Genomic DNA, 19,323 nt, shown 5'->3' with positions numbered 1-19,323 from the left:
ATAATCCAATACATAGCCACAAAATAATACATACTATTTAATGCTGTAATTAAATTACCTGGTCCATGGGGCGCCTGGGTGGCGCAGTCGGTTAAGCGTCCGACTTCACCAGGTCACGATCTCGCGGTCCGGGAGTTCGAGCCCCGCGTCGGGCTCTGGGCTGATGGCTCAGAGCCTGGAGCCTGTTTCCGATTCTGTGTCTCCCTCTCTCTCTGCCCCTCCCCCATTCATGCTCTGTCTCTCTCTGTTCCAAAAATAAATAAACGTTGAAAAAAAAATTAAATAAATAAATAAATAAATAAATAACCTGGTCCTATCCCTATATCTAGTCTGCCACCTCTCTGAGAAGAGGGATCACATCCTCCACATCAGCCAAAGCCCAGCACAGATGCTCAACAAACACTCCTGATGAACACACTAAAAGCCCAAGAATAATATGGTACCAGAAGTAAACTAACGGAATGAAACTTCTCAACAACAAACTACAGAAGATGTCACCATCCCCTCTTACCTTCTGAATCACTTGCAATTAGATTCTTTGCATTCCAAACACTCAAGAAAATGACTCTATGGACATCAAGTATATCCTCCTAACTAGATTCACTGGTCTACCAGTACTTACCTCCCCTAGTTCTCTGCTATATATGACTCCAGATTACCACTTTTTAATAATCTCAAACTACCTGTGTTTGAATACTGACAGTTAGAGGGAAGACCATGTAAAGACACTAGGAGAAGACAGCCATTTATAAGCCAAGGAGACAGTCCTCTTAAGAAACTAATCCTGCCAACACCTTAATCTCAGACTGCTAGCCTCCAGAACTATGAGAAAATAAATTTCTGCCAGTTAGGCTACCCAGTCAGTGCTACTTTGTTAGAAAGCTCTAAAACAAGAATCCAGAAACAAACTCATACAAATATAGTCAGGTGATCTTTGACTAAGGAGCAAAGGCAATTCAATGGAAAAAGGATGGTCTTTTCAACTAATGGTAATGAATCAACTGGACAGCCACATGCAAAAAAAAAGACAGAAAAAGAATCTAGACACAGAGCTTAACACTTCTCCCAAATTTAACTCAAGTGGATCAAGACCTATACATAAAATGCAAAACTATAAAAGTTCTAGAAGATAACTGAAAATCTAAGTGACCTTGGTTTGGATTTGGAAATGAGATTTTTGATACAACACCAAAGGCATGATCAGCCAAAAAAAAATTTTTTTTTATAGGCTGGATTTTGCTACAATAAAAACTTCTGCTCTGCTCAAGACACTGTAAAGAAAATGAAAAGACAAGCCACAGACTGGGACAAAATATTGGCAAAACACATAGCTCATAAAGGACCTGTATCCAAAATACACAAAGAACTCTTAAAACTCAACAATAAGACAACCAATCCAATTTTTAAAAGGACAAAAGATCCGAACAGACATCTCATCAAATAAGGTATACAGATTGAAAATAAGCATATGAAAAGATGCTCAACATCAAAGGTCACTAGCGAACTGAAAATTAAAACAATGAGGGGCGCCTGCATGGCGCAGTCAGTTAAGTGTCTGACTTCGGCTCAGGTCATGATTTCGCGGTCCGTGAGTCTGAGCCCCATGTCAGGCTCTGTGCTGACTGCTCAGAGCCTGGAGCCTGCTTCAGATTCTGTGTTTCCCTCTCTCTCTCTCTCTCTACCCTTCCCCTGCGTGTACTCTGTCTCTCTCTCTCAAAAATAAATAAAAACATTTTTTAAAAATAAAATAAAATAAAAAATAAAACAACGATACTACTACACACCTATTAGAAGAGCCAAAATCCAAAATGCTTACAACATCAAATGCTAGCAAAGATGTAGAACAACAGGATCATGATTTGCTGCTTCTGGGAATGCAAAATGGTGCAGACACTCTGGACGATACAGTTTCTTACAAAGCTAAACAGTCTTACCACACAACCCAGCAATTGCACACCTTGGTATTTGCCCAAATGAGGTGAAAACTTACGTCCACACAAAAACCTGCACATGTGTTTATAGCAGCTTTATTCATATCCGCCAAAACTTTAAAGGAACCAAGATGTCAATCAATAGGTGAAAGGATATATACACTGTGGTACGATCATACATTGGGATATTATTCAGTGATAAAAAAACAAATGAGATATATCAAGCCACAAAAAGACCCGAAGGAAACAATACATACTGCTAAGTGAAAGAAGGCAGTGTGAAAAATCAACATACCTATGATTCCAATTATATGACATTCTGGAAAAGGCAAAACTATGGAGACAGTAAAAAGATCAGTGGTTCCCAGAGGTAGGAGAGGGGGTTAGGGAGAACAGAGAAGCAGACTCAGATTATTTTCTGAGCAGTGAAAATACTCTGTATGATACCTTGATGGATACATATCTAACACATTTGTCCTAACACATTTGTCCAAACCCACAGAATGTACAACACCAAGAGTGAGCCCTAAAGTAAACTTAACTGAAGTTCATTAATGTAATGGCCTTTAGTTAATAATAATGGATCAGGGGCTCCTGGGTGGTTCAGTTGGCTAAGCATACGACTTCAGCTCAGGTCATGATCTCGCAGCTTGTGAGAAGTCAGGTCATGATCTCACAGCTTTTGAGTTCAAGCCCCACATCTGGCTCTCTGCTGTCAGGTTGGAGCTGGCTTCAGTTCCTGTCTCCCTCTCTCTCTTTGCCCCTCCCCAGCTCATGCTCAAACAAAAAAAAAGCAGCAAAAAAAATAATAATGGATCAATACTGTTTTGTTAATTTTAACAAATGTATCACACTAATACAAGACATTAATAGGGGTGTATAGGAACTCTGTACTCTTTGCTCAATTTTTCTGTAAACCTAAAACTAATGGGGTCCACAAAAAATACAAGTAAAATCCTGGGTACCATAAATGAAGGGAAATAGAAAACCAGAGTTGAGGCTTCCAACAACAGTGGGATAAGGATAAAAAATAGAAGGGATGCAGAAGGGGAGAAATTGGCCTCTACAAACTAGATGTTTGGGTTTTTAAATTATTTGAGGACAGGGGGGCCTGGGTGGCTCAGTCATTTAAGTGTCCGACTATGGCTCGGGTCCTGATCTAGGAGTTTGTTGAGTTCGAGTTCCGAGTCAGGCTCTGCACTGACAGGACAGCACAGAGCCTGCTTCGAATTCTGTTTCCCTCTCTCTCTGACCCTCCCCTGTCTGTGCTCTCTCAAAAATAAATAAAAATTTTTAAATAAATAAATAAAATAACTTGAGGACAGGTGAACAGATCTTGGGGTTAACTCAAAACAATACATTGGGACAGAGACCTCTGGATAAAACTAGGACCTGGCAAGGACTGCAACCTCAGTAAAGTGAAAAGAAAAACAAAACAAACAAAAAACAAAAAAAAGGAACGCACAAGCACAGGAGGAGGATAACAACAGCCTGTCTCTGCTTGGGCTTTGAACAGGGAGAAAGAAAAAAGTCCCTTAAGAATTCAAAACCAAGAGCCCAGCTGCTCATTTGGGTTTGGGGTTCAAATTTGCATTATCCATAAGGTGTGAGGAATTTCAAACAGGGAAATTAACATAAATATCAGTCCCAGACCAAAGAGACTCCTGAGGTTCCTGGAAGAAGCAAAAGCAGAACTGTTTTGGAAAGACACCCCCACAATTTGAGCCACAAAAATATTCTTACAGAAAAAACTTGATGAATTCAGAATTAAAATAAAAATCTACCATGAGTGAGTCAGCAAATACAACAACAAACAGCAAGACTACAACTTCTCAAAATTTGGAAAGACAGAATGGTAACTTGAAAGAGAATGTTAAATATGTAAAAAATAATCAGTTAGAAAAAGGAATCAAAAATCTAAGAACAAGAAACTATGTACAAAGAATACACAGACTTGAAAAGTAATAAAACAGAGCTTCTAGAAATATAACTATTATAATTTAAAAAGCAACGGAATCTGCTCTGGACTGAACTGTGCCCACACCACACATACCAAACTGTATGTTGAAGTCCTAACCCCCAAAGCGATGGCGTTGGGAAATAATTAGGTTTAGATGAGTCATGAGGTTTGGGCCCCTCATGATGAGATTAGTGTCCAGAGATACCCCCTCCTTCTCTGCCTTGTGAGCACAGTGAGAAGGTGGCCATCTAGAAGCTAGGAACAGAGCGCTCACCAGAAACCAACTGTGCTGGCACATCATGATCTTAGACTTCAAGTCTCCAGAATGGTGAGAAAATAAATTTTTTGTTGTTTAAGCCACCCAGTCTATGATATTTTGTTTTGGCAGCCTGAACTAAGACAGAATCCAACTGACCAAATCTGAAGTAGTTTGAACATCAAAATAAATGATTATCATCAATTAGAACCCAACGAATAAAGTAAAAAAATCCATTAAGTCCAAAAATGAATAGAGAAGTAAAAGCTCTTCATCACAACAGAATGTCAACTAATAAATGCAGAAGAAGTTAATGGAGTTAGAAAAGCATTCTTCTGCAGCCACATAGTAATAACTCAAGTAAGATTCACCAATGGATGTTAAAACTGATGGCTGCAAGTTAGGTAAGGAAAGAGATACTATACAGTCTTAAAATATCTCCCCACAATTTATTAATTACAAAAGAAAAAATAACTTCATACTGAAGAAATCTGGCAGCTCCATGTTAACCACGTGATCAAAATATTAATAATGAAACAAGTCAGCATCACATGCCTCCTGATATTATTCACAGAGCACACATCATTTATATACATTTCTGCCCAAAATGGAAATCCGGCAAAATAAATGATGTATACTCCTAAAAAATGTCAGTGTCTAGAAAGGCAAAGAAAGGCTAAAAAACTATTCTAGGTTAAAAAAGAATGAAGTGTCTTGGAAACGAAAAGTGAAATATGATCCTGGACTGGTTTCTGGACTAGGAAGAAAATGATATTATGGATATCATTAGGGCCATCAGTAGAAACCTGAATACAAGGTCTGGAAATCAGATAACAACTGTATTGTACTAATATTAAAATTTTCTGATTTTGATAACTGTTTTAAGTGAATATATTTACTTTGAGAAATATATATTAAATGTTTACAAGTAAAGGAACATGATGTCTGCAACCTACCCTCAAATGGTTCAGATAAAAAAAAACAGGTATAGTGGCACCTGGGTGGCTCAGTAGGTTCAGTGTCCTACTTCGGTTCAAGTCATGATTTCGCAGCCTGTGAGTTCGAGCCCCATGCTGACAGCTCAGAGGCTGGGGCCTGCTTCAGATTCTGTGTCTCCCTCTCTGTCTGCCCCTTCCCCACTTCCACTCTGTCTCTCTCTCTCAAAAATAAATAAGGATTAAAAAAAATTTTTTTTAAATAATATGTATAGATAGAAAGAGAAAATGTGAAAAAGCAAATGTGGCAGTGTTAATCACTGTTGAATATGGCGTAAGGGTATAAAAGAGTTCTTCGTATTATTCTTGCTATTTTCCTGAGTTCAAATTATTTCCACCCAAAAGAAGGATTTTTCTTTATTTATTTTGAGAGCGAGCACATGTGGGGGAAGGGGGGGGAGAGGGAAGGAAAGGGAGAGAGAGGGAGGGAGGGAATCCCAAGCAGGCTAGGTGGTGACAGTATGGAGCCCAACTCATAGCTCCAACTCACAAACCATGAGATTATGACCTGAGCCCAAAGCAAGAGTCAGCTGCTTAACCAACTGAGCTATCCAGGAGCCCGAAAAAAGGATTTTTAAAAAGCAACAGATTATACACAGACACAAAGATACTATACACATGAACCATAACAGAAGACACAGAATAAAGAGCTGGAAAAACCATGACTTTATGGGACATGGTGAAATAAAAGGATACAACATACGATAAGAGCTCTAAAGGGAAACAACAGAGAGATGGGGAAGAAATAATAGTCAATGATATACCAGCTCAGAATTTTCCAGGACTGAAGAAATATGCTACTCCTTATAGAAAAACAACAAATATTTGTATTCAAATCTACATCTAAAAAACATCAATGTGAAAACTACAGGACACCAGAGTAAAAAGAAAAAAAAGAAAAAGAAAAAACTTAAAAGTCAATCAGAAAGAATAGATTAGCTACAAGAAACAAGAATTAAATTGACAATAAACTTTTTTTTATCATTTTATTTTTTGACAACAGACTTAACAACAGCATAGGTAACCAGAAGACAACAGAATATCTTCAAAGTTCTGAGACAAAATAACTGTCAAATTAGAGTTCTATGCCATGCTAACTTAAGATTTAAAAGTAAGGATACAATAATGACATTTTTGAGGGAGGGAAAAAAACTCTGAGTTCACCTTACACAGTCCCTCACTTGAAAGAGAAAGAGACAAAGAGAGAAATAAAGAGACAGAGAGAGAGAGAGAGAGAGAGAGAGAGAGAGAAAGAAAGAGAAAGAACCCTACCAAAGAGTGGTCACCAGGAAGAACACTGAACCCAGAACACGAGTACAATGCCAAGAAACAATGGTGAACAATGAAACTGAACACGTATAGGTAAATGTAAAAGAGAACTGTCTGTATAAAATAATGTTAATAAATACTAATCAGAAAGATGTAAAACAATGCAGAACCAAAACAAGAGACAATACAAAAAGGCAGTAATTGAATTAAGCATTCTAAAGTCCATGTACGGACCAGAAAGAGAACAGAGATATTCATTAACCTGATTATGCCTGTTGAAATTTTAAGGTAATCACCAAAAGTATAAAAATGAAATGTATAACTTTGAGCTGAATTGGGGGAGGGGGGGAGGAATAAAGGAAAATTCAATTAATACCATCGAAATAGTGAACTAAACAGGCTAGAAAGACAAGACTGGCCCTAATGAATTTGGAAACTTTTATACTATAAATCAAATGAGTTCATATCCTTAAGTTGGCATTCATTTGTCTGTATCTTGGGTATCTGAAACATTATCTATCACATTTCCCAATATGGACCCTTACTTTAGTCAAAATGGCTCTCTGCCCACTTCGACTGCACAGCAGTATTTTTATCCATATTTACTCACATGGCTTCTCCAATGTTCTCTACAAATGCAAACCCAGTATTTCTTCCAGTCCCAAGTCAAGATATGCTCTTCCAGAAAGTCTTTACCGATTAACCCCAGGTCATCTTACCCTTAAATTGAATTTCTATAGAATTTATGACACATTGTTGCTTTTTTAATTGTTAAATTGCTGCCTTAGGAATGTTCCTTAGATGTTCCACTTAGGCATATTTTGTTTCCTCAATCTGAGCATAAGCTCCTCAAAATCTGAAAGAAATTTTTTAGGATCTCCTAAACAATCTGGTATATTGTTGTTGATTATTCACTTAAGGATGAAGCAAACTTTAAGTTATTTTTCTTTAATAAGTTCAAAAAATATGAAATCTACAAAATATGCACACATAAACCCCTATCTCATATACAAAAATATCTCAGATTTTTAAAGACTTTGTTTTAATCTTCAGATAAGAAAGCTCAAGTGAACAGATTTTAAATAGTCATTTCCCATTTTCTTTTCACTTTTGCCAATTTTAAAAGGAGTCCACATGCTCAGAGCTAAAGTGTACAAGGTCAAGTGAAAGGAAGTCAGACATTACTAATACAGTGAAGATTTTAATAAAAACTGAAAATGTCGCCCACATTCGATTACTGCACCACCTTGAAGAAATATTACGTTAATAGTTATCTTTTACTACAATGTTAGGAGAAAAGACTAGGGATAAAATTTAGAAGTTAAAAAAGAAAAGAAAGGTAAAACACTGACAAGACAAAGATCTAATAAATAGAGGGAAATGACATATTCATAGATCAGAAGACTCAATGCTATTAAGATCTCAAATGTCCACAAATTGAGCTGCAGATCCTACCAAATCCCAGTAAAATCCCAGCGGACCATCTACATGATCAAATGTCACAAAATTATGCACAAAGACACGTAAAAATGAGAGCATGCAAAAAGCAGTGAAATCCAAGGTCTAGTTAAATCACACTGTGCCAATCGAGCTCCAGGTTTTGATAATGCACTGTTGTCATATAAAAATGTCACTACTGGGAGAGGCTAGGTGTTGGGTACACAAGACCTCTTTGTACTCTTTTTGTAACTTCCTGTGAGTTTATAATTATTCCCAAACAAAATCCCAGCAGGCTTTTTTATATCATTTGAAAAGCAATTCTAAAATTCACATGGAAAAAACAAAGGACTTAAAATAGATGCCAACAGTTTTGAAAAAAAAAAAAACAGCAACAGAACAAAGTTGGAGGACTCACTACCTGAATCCAAGACTATCCATAAAACAATAGTAAGCAAGACTGTGATGCACTGGTACAAGTACAGCCATACAGCTCAACAGAACACAACGGAAGCCAGAATATCCCCATATATTTATCGTCAAAGGTGCTAAGGCAACTCACTTGTGATTCATTTCCATGAAGTTCTAAAAAAGCTTTTACACTGACAGAAATCAGAATAGTGATTGCCATGGGAGAGGGGGGTGTGAGACTGGGAAGGGGCATGAGGGAATTTTCTGAGGTTAAGGAAATGTTCTTTCTTAATAAGGGTGTGGGTTATGCAGTTTTCTGTATGTTAAAACTCTTCTAAAAAAATTTTTTTAATGTTTTTTATTTTTTTGAGACAGAGAGAGACAAAGCATGAGCAGGGACGGGGCAGAGAGAGAGAGGGAGACACAGAATCTGAAGCAGGCTCCAGGCTCTGAGCTGTCAGCACAGAGCCCAACGCAGGGCTCGAGCTCACAGACTGTGAGATCATGACCTGAGCTGAAGTTGGACACTTAACCGACTGAGCCACCCAGGCGCCTCCTAACTGAACACTAAGATCGAATCATTTCACTGTAAGTAGACTAATTCTACCTTAGAAATATATAACAGCATAAAAGCTTTGTAAAATATTTGTTTATTAAAAAAACAGAAGAAAATATATCAAAATACTAAGAGTATCTCTTATCTCTTGGGAGTTAGATAATTTTTTTTTTAATTTTTTTTTATAATTACTCTCTGCACGGTCTTTTTTTTTTTTTTTCAACGTTTATTTATTTTTGGGACAGAGAGAGACAGAGCATGAACGGGGGAGGGGCAGAGAGAGAGAGGGAGACACAGAATCAGAAACAGGCTCCAGGCTCTGAGCCATCAGCCCAGAGCCTGACGCGGGGCTCGAACTCACGGACCGCGAGATCGTGACCTGGCTGAAGTCGGACGCTTAACCAACTGCGCCACCCAGGCACCCCAAGAGCTAGATAATTTTAAAATTATTAAAGATGTGGATGTATAATGTATATGCTGTAAGAATAAAACAAAATTTTTTAAATGTATGGCACAATAAAAATATCTAGTCCATATTTTACTGTTCCACTAATTCCTACCTTAGTTACCATTCAAATGTGTAGCACGGTTCAACAGGAAGACATATCTTTTGCAGGTGCTCCAGTAATCCCTCAGTTAAGTGCTGGGAGAAAGGTACTGACCCTGACCAATTTTCATTAGTCTTAAAGACACTGCCAAAGAACTGTTACACTCCACAGAAAAAGGAAAAGTCACTATTAGTGTTTCTTCAGAGAAACTACAGCAAAAAACAACAACAACGAATCTCACAGATACCTATTTTCTAGTAAAAGATCCCTACTTCCATCAGAGCTCCTCCCTCTCACCTTTACTGTCTTTGTAACTGACATCATTTTCCCACTACTAATTGGCTCGAACAACTATTTTATGTGCTCCTCAAGCTTAAAATTTTGAAGTCCTGGGGTGCAATCAGTAGAGCATGCAACTCCAGATCTCAGGGTCATGAGTCCGAGCCCCACCATGGCATGGAGCCGCCTTAAAATTAAAAAAAAAAAAAAAAGTTTTTGATGTCCTCTTTAAATCGTTTTTCTCCATCTTCATATTTCTTCACAAAGCCCCATCAAATGTTTCTTCATGATGCTTCTCATCAGTTCCTTCCTTGCCATTCTTCTCACCTTGTCTGCTCCATCACTACATACCTCACCCTTAGCTTATTCCATATAATATTCTAGCACAATTCTGTGAATCCCTGAGAGTCCCTATCTTGAGGGTTTGAAAGGACAAAATGATTTTCATAATATGAAAATGTTATTTGCCTCCTTTTACCATGTTGACATTTGCACTAAAAAAGCAAAAGCAATGGTGATAAAACTGCTGGTGCCTTGGCACAAATCAAAGCAGTGGTCCCACAATGTACTACCAGTCACCATATTTTTCACTGCCATGCACTCAAAAGGAGAAACAAAACAAAACAACAACAACAAAATACCAGTTTCACTTAAGAATGCCTTTATTGAAGCATAATTATTGATTTTATTAATTCTTAACCCTTAATATAAGTCATTTTAATATTCTATTTGATGATATCCACAAAACACTTCCACTGCATACCAAAGTACAATGGTTGTCTCAAAGAACAGCATGTGTGATTTTGAGCTGCAAACTGAACTAGCCACTTTTTCTACAGAACACCATTTTTTATTTAAAAGAACTGGTCAGTCATGCTTAAGTATTTGAAATTTTATTGAAAATGAACTAATGAATCTGTCACTTCAGTGAAAAAAACCAACAGTATTTATTGCAAGTGATACATTTAGTACTTTCAGAGAGATATATGAATCTTGGAAAACTTCTATCTGCCATCAGTACCTCAAAACTTTTCTGCCAATGGGGCGCCTGGGTGGCTCAGCCAAGTGAGTCTCCGACTCTTCACTTTGGCTCAAGTCACGATCTCACAGTTTGTGGGTTCAAGCCCCACATTGGGCTCTGTGCTGATGCAGAGCCTGCTTGAGATTCTCTCTCTCTGCCCCTCTCTCCCTTTTCTCAATAAATAAACTTTAAAAAAAAAAAAAAAGCTTTTCCATCAAGAGGAATGATGATTTTTGACCTTGTGTAATGAAATATGGAAACTTTGGTAAGATCAGGATAACTCAGTTAATCTCTATTTTCTAAATGACCAATGCATGATGTTAAAAAAGAAAAAAAAAAAAAAGATCCATTTAAGTCCAAGAAGAGACTTTAAACATAAGAGTAAGAAAGCTTCATTGATATGGTCTTGGATTCCACATGATAACTAACTTTTAAGAAGGTACGAACTGTCAAGTCGTGGAAAAGAATCAGAAGAAAATACCCACAATTATCTGAAAAGGCTAGTAAAATATTCTCCTTTTCCAAATACATTTAGCGACCAGATTTTTTTATATATGTCAACAAAACAAAATGTCCCAATAGAATAAATGAAGAATTGAGAATCTGTCTTCTATTTAACAAATATTAAAGAGACTTGGAAAATGTACAACAATGTCACTCTCCTCACTAAATTTTTGTTTGGAAATACGGTTATTTTTCATAAAAATGTCACTTATGTGACATGTAATAAGTTTATTCTTTTTAATAAATTGGTATTTTTTAAAACTCGATTATGTCTAACTGCTAAAATAGTCAATAGCAATAGATACAACAAACAAGTTTGGGGTTCTCAATAACTTTTAAAAGCATAAAGGGGTTCTGAAACTAAAAAGTTTAAGAATCACAGATTCTATTTAGCAGATATTTCCATCTTTTCTCTCTGATCCATTTTCTTCATGATTGCCAGAATAATCTTGAGCACTTTTAACATTACTCCTTGTACAGTACAGAAACCTTTAGAGTTCCCAACGTGCTACCACTTCATACCTAAATAACTTTATCTAGCTTCCAAGAAGTTTAAAATTGGCCCTCCCTTATCTAGCAAATCTTATTTCTCCATGCTCCCAACACAAGCCTTCCAAGTTAATCTTCTCTTCTAGTCCCCAAGCCTTTACCCCTATAGTTTACATACACCTGGGAATACCAACACCCCATTCCCTTCTCTGCCAGCCTCTTCTCTCTCCCTTCCCCCTCCCAGCTACCTAAACTTAACTCATTCTTAGGGGCCAGAGGGCAAAAAGGACAGTGCCTTTAATGTTAGGCTTAAAAAGATGCACTTTCGTCCACAGGCAATGTAGAGAAGATTTTTTGAGCAGGAGAAGGTAGATGACCATCTCAAACTTCTAACAAGACTTCAATCAAACAAAATAAAAGTCTTATTTAAACGTAACTAAAATTCACAGTCAAATCTAAAATTCTACAGAGTTTAAGGACTAAGATAAGCAATGCATTGTCACACTAGGAATCCCAACCCACAATCTCAGGTCAAGGCAGCCTGGAACTCTGAAACGTGGCATCCTCCAGGAAAAAAAAGACTGACAAAGCTAAAGCAGAAAATAGCATGTTTTCATCTCTTGAATCTAAGGCCTTTTGGTACTGGTAAACAAAACCCTTTCCTAAAAGCCCAGTTTAATTCTATTAAAAAACAAAATAAAACCAATACATAACAGTTCCATATACTCACTAGTCACTAAAAGTCTTCAGTTTAAAATGACAGAGTATCTTCACATGCACATAATAGATATGACCATCACTTAACATGCAAAAGATACTCACATTAGGCCTACTGATTTAGTTTAGACCTAATAATAATCCACAATGCGTAATTCATTCTGTACCCACTACTGCCAGAACTTTAAATCCAGCCCAATGCTACCTTCTCTGTAAAACCTGCTGTGATTTCTCCCAACCAGAAACAATGATCTCCTTTCTCTAAACTCACATAGCATACAGTTTGTTCCCTTTGTCAGTTCATTCATTCATTCCACAAATATGTACTGAGAGTCTAATATGTGTCACACGCTAGGGCACAGTAGTGAACAAAACAAAACCACCAGCTTCCTGGATTTACACTATAGTAGGAAGAGAAAGGAAATACACAACTAAATAGAAGGTGACAAACGTCATAATAAAAACGAAAATTAGGAAGAGAGCAGAGGGTGAATTTTCTATAAAGCTAACAGAACTTCAAGTTCAGGCTTCCTCACTTGCCTCTGTGAGTGCTGAGAATTACTGGGACATGCAGAACATAGAAGGTGACCAGTAACAGGATGCTAACAGGGAGCATTTTATGAGACCACTTCTGAGTCAATGCCTACAGAGATCTCAAAAAAGGACCTGACTCTAAGGTTACAACATTTTGTTGGGACATCTTTTCTCATTCTAAATATTCACTTTTATACCAAACTTTTTACTTTTATTTATTTACTTAATGAGGGCCCCCCCCCAAACTATATAAACTTCAGGCCCTACAAAATCTGGATGCATCCCTGTTAAAGACAGAAAGTTAAGAGTAGGGTGGGGTGCCTGGGTGGCTCAGTCAGTTGAGCGTGGGACTTAGGCTCAGGTCATGATGGCGCTGTCCATGAGTTTGAGCCTTGCATCGGGCTTGCTGCTACTGGCACGGACCTCGCTTCAGATCCTCTGTCCCTCTATCTCTGCCCCTCCCCTGCTCACACTCTATCAAAAATAAATAAAACATTAAAAAAAAGAGAATGGGGTGTTGTTTCCCATAAGGTGGTAAGGAACAGACACATTAAAAGGTGACATGTGAGCTGAAACCCAAGGAAAACAAAGAAGCAAACCATATAGCTATCGGGGGAGGGCAGAATTCAGGCCCAGAACAGCAAGTGCAAAAACCCTGAGGCAGGAGCATGAGAAGCAGGGTAGGTTAGGCCAGTAGCAAAAGAAATATATAATAAATAATACTAGAAGCAATTAATGATTAGAGGCACAGAGTACAAGGCCCTTTTCTAAGCATCACTACTTTACAGCTGAGTAAACTGAGGCAGCGAAAAAAGGATTAAGTAATTGGCTAAGGGTGGTGAAACCAGGCATTCTGACTCCAGACAGAACCCAGCTCTTAAACCACTTTACTAAGCTACAGAGAAGTCATCTGTCCAGATTATGGAGTGTCTAGACAATCTCTCAGCCAGTAAGAGATTTAATATAATAGAAAAGAAGAAATCAAAAAGGTTTTGAACTCAAAACTATGATAGCTAAAAGTAGGTCCACATTCCACGTCCCTATAAATACCAAGGGCCAAATCTTGTCATTTTTGCAACTCCACTCACAGTCCCTAACACATTTCCTTTCACAGTAGTGCTATTCAATGTAGGATGGTTGTTCAGTGTACTCTCAAAAGAGAACTACCAACTATTCACTCTCAATACAAAATAATGTATTAAATGTTCTGTCACAAGTAAATATGTATACATATTAAACCTTGGAGGTAAGCACCTCCTTTAGGGAGTCAGATCCATATCAAAGTCAGATAACCTGGGTTTTGTTGTTGTTGTTTTTAAAGCTCTCAAGAAAAATGATCTCACAATCTGTCCCACTGTCACTTGCCATCGCAAGTAACTACTGATGCTGGAAAATTCTACCTTAATTTTACCTTAAATACTCAAACGACCTTTCTGAAGTTTAGGACCTCAGGTCCCCCTAGACTTTGTCCTCCATGGAAGTGAAAAATAAGCATAGCCTTAGACAATCAGGTTTTATTTTCCTTCAGCTATTCTTTTCTCCAGGCTTAAGGTATTCATGTTCCTCAAAAGAAGTTAGATTTCAGAACTGAGTTTTCCAATCTTATAACCATGGAGTATAATGAAAGAATTAGTGTTTGAGGATATTAATCAGAACACCTTGAAAGATACAGAGCTACAAATAAGCCAACACAATTCACTAAATGCTTGAACAAATGAATTTTCTGATTTCACTGCCCAATCTTCCGTTTTGCTCCTATCAGCTTTCATAGAGACTCCGTCTGTTTACCCAGACTACCATGTGAGTGCTACTTCGATGCTTAGCAACAGTGCAGCCTCTGCTTCACAGGGAATGGCTTCCAAACACACACAGATAAAATCAATATCAACATTTCCAAAGCATGTTCTCTACAGGACACTGATTCTAAGGACAAGCAATATGGATTACAGAGAAAAAGAATCCCACAGACAAGCAAGTTTGGAGTTTGCTGGGTTAAGCAACATTTAACAGGTTTCTTTACCACATGATGTCTCAGTCTTCGGTATACTGATAGTAGTGCTTTCTCTGGAGCATCCCAGACACATTTTGGGAAATGCCTACAAAGTCCTGTCCGGACTAAAAGATGATTCCAAGGCCCAAGCCTTAGCAAACTGCCAACACTGGGGCTTTTGACAGAAGTGGAATATAAGGAAAGGCCCATCTGGAGGCAGATGTGCTCTGTAAAGAAAGAGGTCAGGTGGAGACAGTGGGCTAGGGCTCAGGAGAAAGCACGAACCGGAAACACATTTGGGAGTCATTCACAGGATCAAGCTTAAGCCATGAGACTAGATGAGACACTTCCTTAGAGACACAGTAAGACCCTATCTCCAGCTTTAGTATCTTCTGCTTCTCTCTAGCAATAAATGTAGAAAAACAACAAGACATGGTGTAGGAATATGACGAACTGAAAAAGCTACCTGAGAAAAAATAGTACAACGCATGTGAAAATCCTATTAATGTTGATAAACATTGATAATGTGATCTGGTAAACTGCCTAATTTCTCCAAGAGAACTCTCTGAAATGACAAACCTATAGATTGTTCTTTTCTTTTTTCTAAATGTAATGAACACTATAAGCCATCTCTCCAAAAGAACACCCACATGTATATATATATACACACGTATATATATACGTATGCATATGTATATACATACATTAAACCTATTAATGTCAGAGGACCTCCTGAGGCCCAGTCATTGAGCTCTCTAGTTGTCAACTCCTAGGTCCCTAGGTAACCGATGCTACAAATACTTCATCTCACAGATAAAGTCCATACAGTTACAGGACATTTAAAAGTATGACTTTTTTTTTTTAAACTCTATTTTCACGTACTTTAAGGTAGTGCAGAGAGAATGTATACTTGTATTTTTTGGCCTAGAAAAAATGAAAACTTGTTGGGTAAAACTCAAGTCATTTATCTAACACCATAAACAGGCATATGATGGTAATAACACCTTCACAACAAAACAGCTGAGAGGCTAAATGATTTTACAAGGCTGCACAACTAATAAATTCCAGGTCTTCCACATTCTACTTCAGTGCTTTTTAACTAAACCATGCCACCTTAAACAAGCATGTTATCACATTAGGATACAGTTTGAAAATAAAAATCCCTTGAAGCACCCACCTTCCAAGAATGACTATAAACAATTAAGTCTCTACCTTATTTAATCTGATTATTCCATTTTTAGCACCTAAACTGACAAATTAAGGAGCACATTACACACACTGGCTTTTGAAAACAAACCCTCTTATGTACTCCTCTCTAATAAACACAGTTTGTACAGTTAAGAAAAATCTAAAACAGCCAAACAAATACAAAAAAAATCTTTTATCTTTATATGTGGACGTGATTACAGACAAAAATACAAACAGCTTAAGCTTTGGGTGATTTAGCAAGCAGGGTGTACGATGCCAAAAACCACATGGAGTTTTCTGCTTTGGGCCCCTGGTATTGGAAAAGTCTGGCACAGGGATCAAGCCTCTATTATCTGGTGTCCACTTGGCAGACTCTACAAAAACAATGAGGCCTGGCTGCACAGTAGGAGTTAGGTATTCCGACTACTACTTCAAGATCCACTCTAACACAGAGTATGGCTACAACACGTATGCTGAACTAAAAGGTGTGCCCTGATTTCTCCACTGGAAAATTCAGTAAGACATCACCTGCTCATATCCTATCTTTATACAGGCAGTACTGCTATTGTTAAGAATGCAGTCTCTAAAGGATAAGGTTCGAATTGTGCTTTGCCACTTACCCACCCTGGCAAGTTACCGCAGCTTCCCTGTGCCTCAGTTTCCTCAAATGCAAAATGGAGTTAATAACAGCACCGATTTCATAGGGTTGCTGTAAGCAGTAAGTAAATTAATACACGGAAAAACCTTACATCGGTACCTAGCAAAGAATAAGCACTCCACAAATGTTAGTTCTCATTATCATTACTTTAAACAGATGACGAGTAATCAACTTATACCTGTATTGCACTTAGAAGTCCTTAGGAAATTATAGGCCTTAATTTTTTTTTTTCCTTTTTAATCATGTGGCTTAACTACCAGCTGTTTTTTCTAAATATAGTAAATACATGGCCAATTATTCTTGAAAAGAACTTACTGTACACACTGCCACCTAAGACTTACACGCTAGTAAAGTTTTAGTTACCTTTTCAATTGAATATAACTAGATTCCCCTAAATAGCTCTAATCTACTTGGATCCATTCACTTCAACTTTCATAATCACACCAATTCCAAAACATAGCCAATGGTCATTCTTACCTGGACTGTGGCAATGGCTGCCTAACTGTTCTTTCCCCTCCAATCTCCGCTGCAGTAAAGCAGATCTTTTAAAAGTACAAATCTAATTTTACTCTTCCATTGAAAACCCTACCATGGCTCCCCATTGTCCTACAGAAAAATCTGACCGCTTCATAAGACCTAAGGGGCCTGTATGATCTAGGGCCACCCTCCTTCTCTGGCTTCTCAGGCCATTCAGGCCTTTCAAATCTTCCCCCTGTTCCTTGGGGCCTCAGAGCCTTTGCAGATTATGTGTCTCTATCTGGCATAATCTTCTCTCCCCATTGCCTCTGACTCCCCAGAGATGAGGTCCTCCTGTTACTGTGCTCTCATCACCCTAATCCTAATCTTCTTTTCTCCTGGGCAGCACGAAATAAAACTGCAATAAAATAATTATCTAAGTGGTTGTTTAATGGTCTTCTTGCCCCCTCCCCAAAATAGATAAACTCCCAGTAAGATTTAGGAACATATCTATCTTTTTCTGCTACAACCCAAGTGCTTAGGTGCCCAGTACCATATAGATGACAGGTGTGCACAAAATGCCTGTATTATTCTCAGGAGAAAAACTGATGAGACAGGTGATGACGGAAAGCAAATCATCCACAAAAGGAGACAAATGCAGAATTCTGGCTGTCCTGTGAGTTGCCATCCGTGGGCAAAATAAAGTTAAGATGAAACTTTCCAAAGTAAAATTAAGTTTCTCTGTGCATCCTCTGATGTTATGTGAAACAGGAGTTGTACTTCAGTCAGTCACCAGTAAGAAGATACACAAATAAATCAAGACTGCTGCCACATTTGGCGCTATCCCCATCTTGGCAGTCTCTACGAGGCCAAGAGTTGAGCTGGCCACGGAAGGGTGATTTATCTAGGGGGTACCTTTACAACAGGAAAGCTGGACGACTAATGGACTTTGAATTCTAACCCAGTCAAACCAGTACCCTTGCAACGAGTATTCGTTGAAAAAAAAAAAAAAAAAAAAAGAATCTGAATCTTCTATGTCACTGACAAAAACAAGTTTAATAAGGCACCACAGTCCAATTCAATTTGGAGAAAACAAAGTTGCTTTTTTTCTCCAAAACAGGAAAAAAAATTATACTAACTAGATCTGTTTTACTGACCCAAGTCAATACTTGGAAGATTAAAAGAAAACTGGTATGCGGATGCTAAGAGGCCAGAGGTTGGGGGGCTGTGGGCGGAGGCTGCCCAGGCTCCAAACTACCGCCGGCCCGGTGGGCAGCAGTGCCCGACCCACGGCGGGCAGTCCCGGGTCCGTCTGATGGACACCGGTTTGACATACGCCAAACCCCCGCCGTCTGGTTCGTCGCTCTGACCCTGCCAATGCAGCAAACGGCCAGACCCTCTCCGCGCTGTAACGAGCAGAGCGGCCCGCTCGCGTCCAGCCTTAGCCGGGCACTGCGCGTCCAGGGTAGGGTTCAGGTAAGGGCTCGGAGGTCTCGGGGTGACTCGTTTGGCCCTTTGTTCGCTCCAAGGCAGCAGAGCCCCCCGGGCGCCCGCTCCTCCTCCGCCTCCCCCACTGCTCCCGGGGCGCCCGCGCCTCCCGCGGAGGGACAGCGCGGACGCGGGTGCCCAAGAGGCAGCGGCGGCGCCCCCCGCCCTCCCCGCGACGGGTCCCGACCCCGCGGCCTCGGCGGCGCGCGGCCCCTCGCCTTTACCTTGTAGACGTCGCCGTAGGTGCCGCTGCCGATGCGCTGAATCAGCTCGAAGTCCTCCTGCGGGTTCCGGCGGGACAAATCGAACCCGGGGTTCATGGCGGGCCCCGGGTGCCCCCCGCCTCCCTCCCGGGCAGGGGAGGGGGGGCGCTCAGGGGGCCACACGGAGAGTGGGAGCCGCGGCCGGCCCCCTGCTCCCCCGGCGGTCACAATCGCCCGGCTCCACGCTGCGGCCGCCGCCGCTCCTCTCACGCCGCCGCCGCCGCGGACGACGACCCGGCTAACCGTCCCCGCCCCCGCAGTCCGCCGCCAGCCGAACCCGGGTCACACCCACAAGGAGAGGAGAACGCTCGCAGCCCCTCGCTCGGGGTGCAACTCCAACATGGCTTCCGCCTTCGCCGCTCCTCCCCCTCCC

General features: G+C 39.6%; 1 protein-coding gene across 3 annotated transcripts in view; it reads right to left on the bottom strand.

Annotated features, from left to right (window-relative positions):
- Positions 1-19,323, bottom strand: part of MAP4K3 (mitogen-activated protein kinase kinase kinase kinase 3) — a 204,989-nt gene extending 185,666 nt beyond the window's left edge. Inside the window, exon 1 of one of the 3 annotated variants that reach the window (XM_047851984.1) lies at positions 18,912-19,323. In XM_047851984.1, coding sequence (XP_047707940.1) covers positions 18,912-19,007 — 96 coding nt within the window. In that variant the 5' untranslated portion in view covers positions 19,008-19,323. The remainder of the gene's footprint in view (positions 1-18,911) is intronic. The other 2 variants (XM_047851986.1, XM_047851987.1) reach the window with 2 other exon arrangements.

The sequence above is a fragment of the Prionailurus viverrinus genome, chromosome A3 (assembly GCF_022837055.1).
Source record: "Prionailurus viverrinus isolate Anna chromosome A3, UM_Priviv_1.0, whole genome shotgun sequence".
Lineage (NCBI taxonomy): Eukaryota > Metazoa > Chordata > Mammalia > Carnivora > Felidae > Prionailurus > Prionailurus viverrinus.
This window is presented reverse-complemented; position numbering and strand designations above follow the sequence as displayed.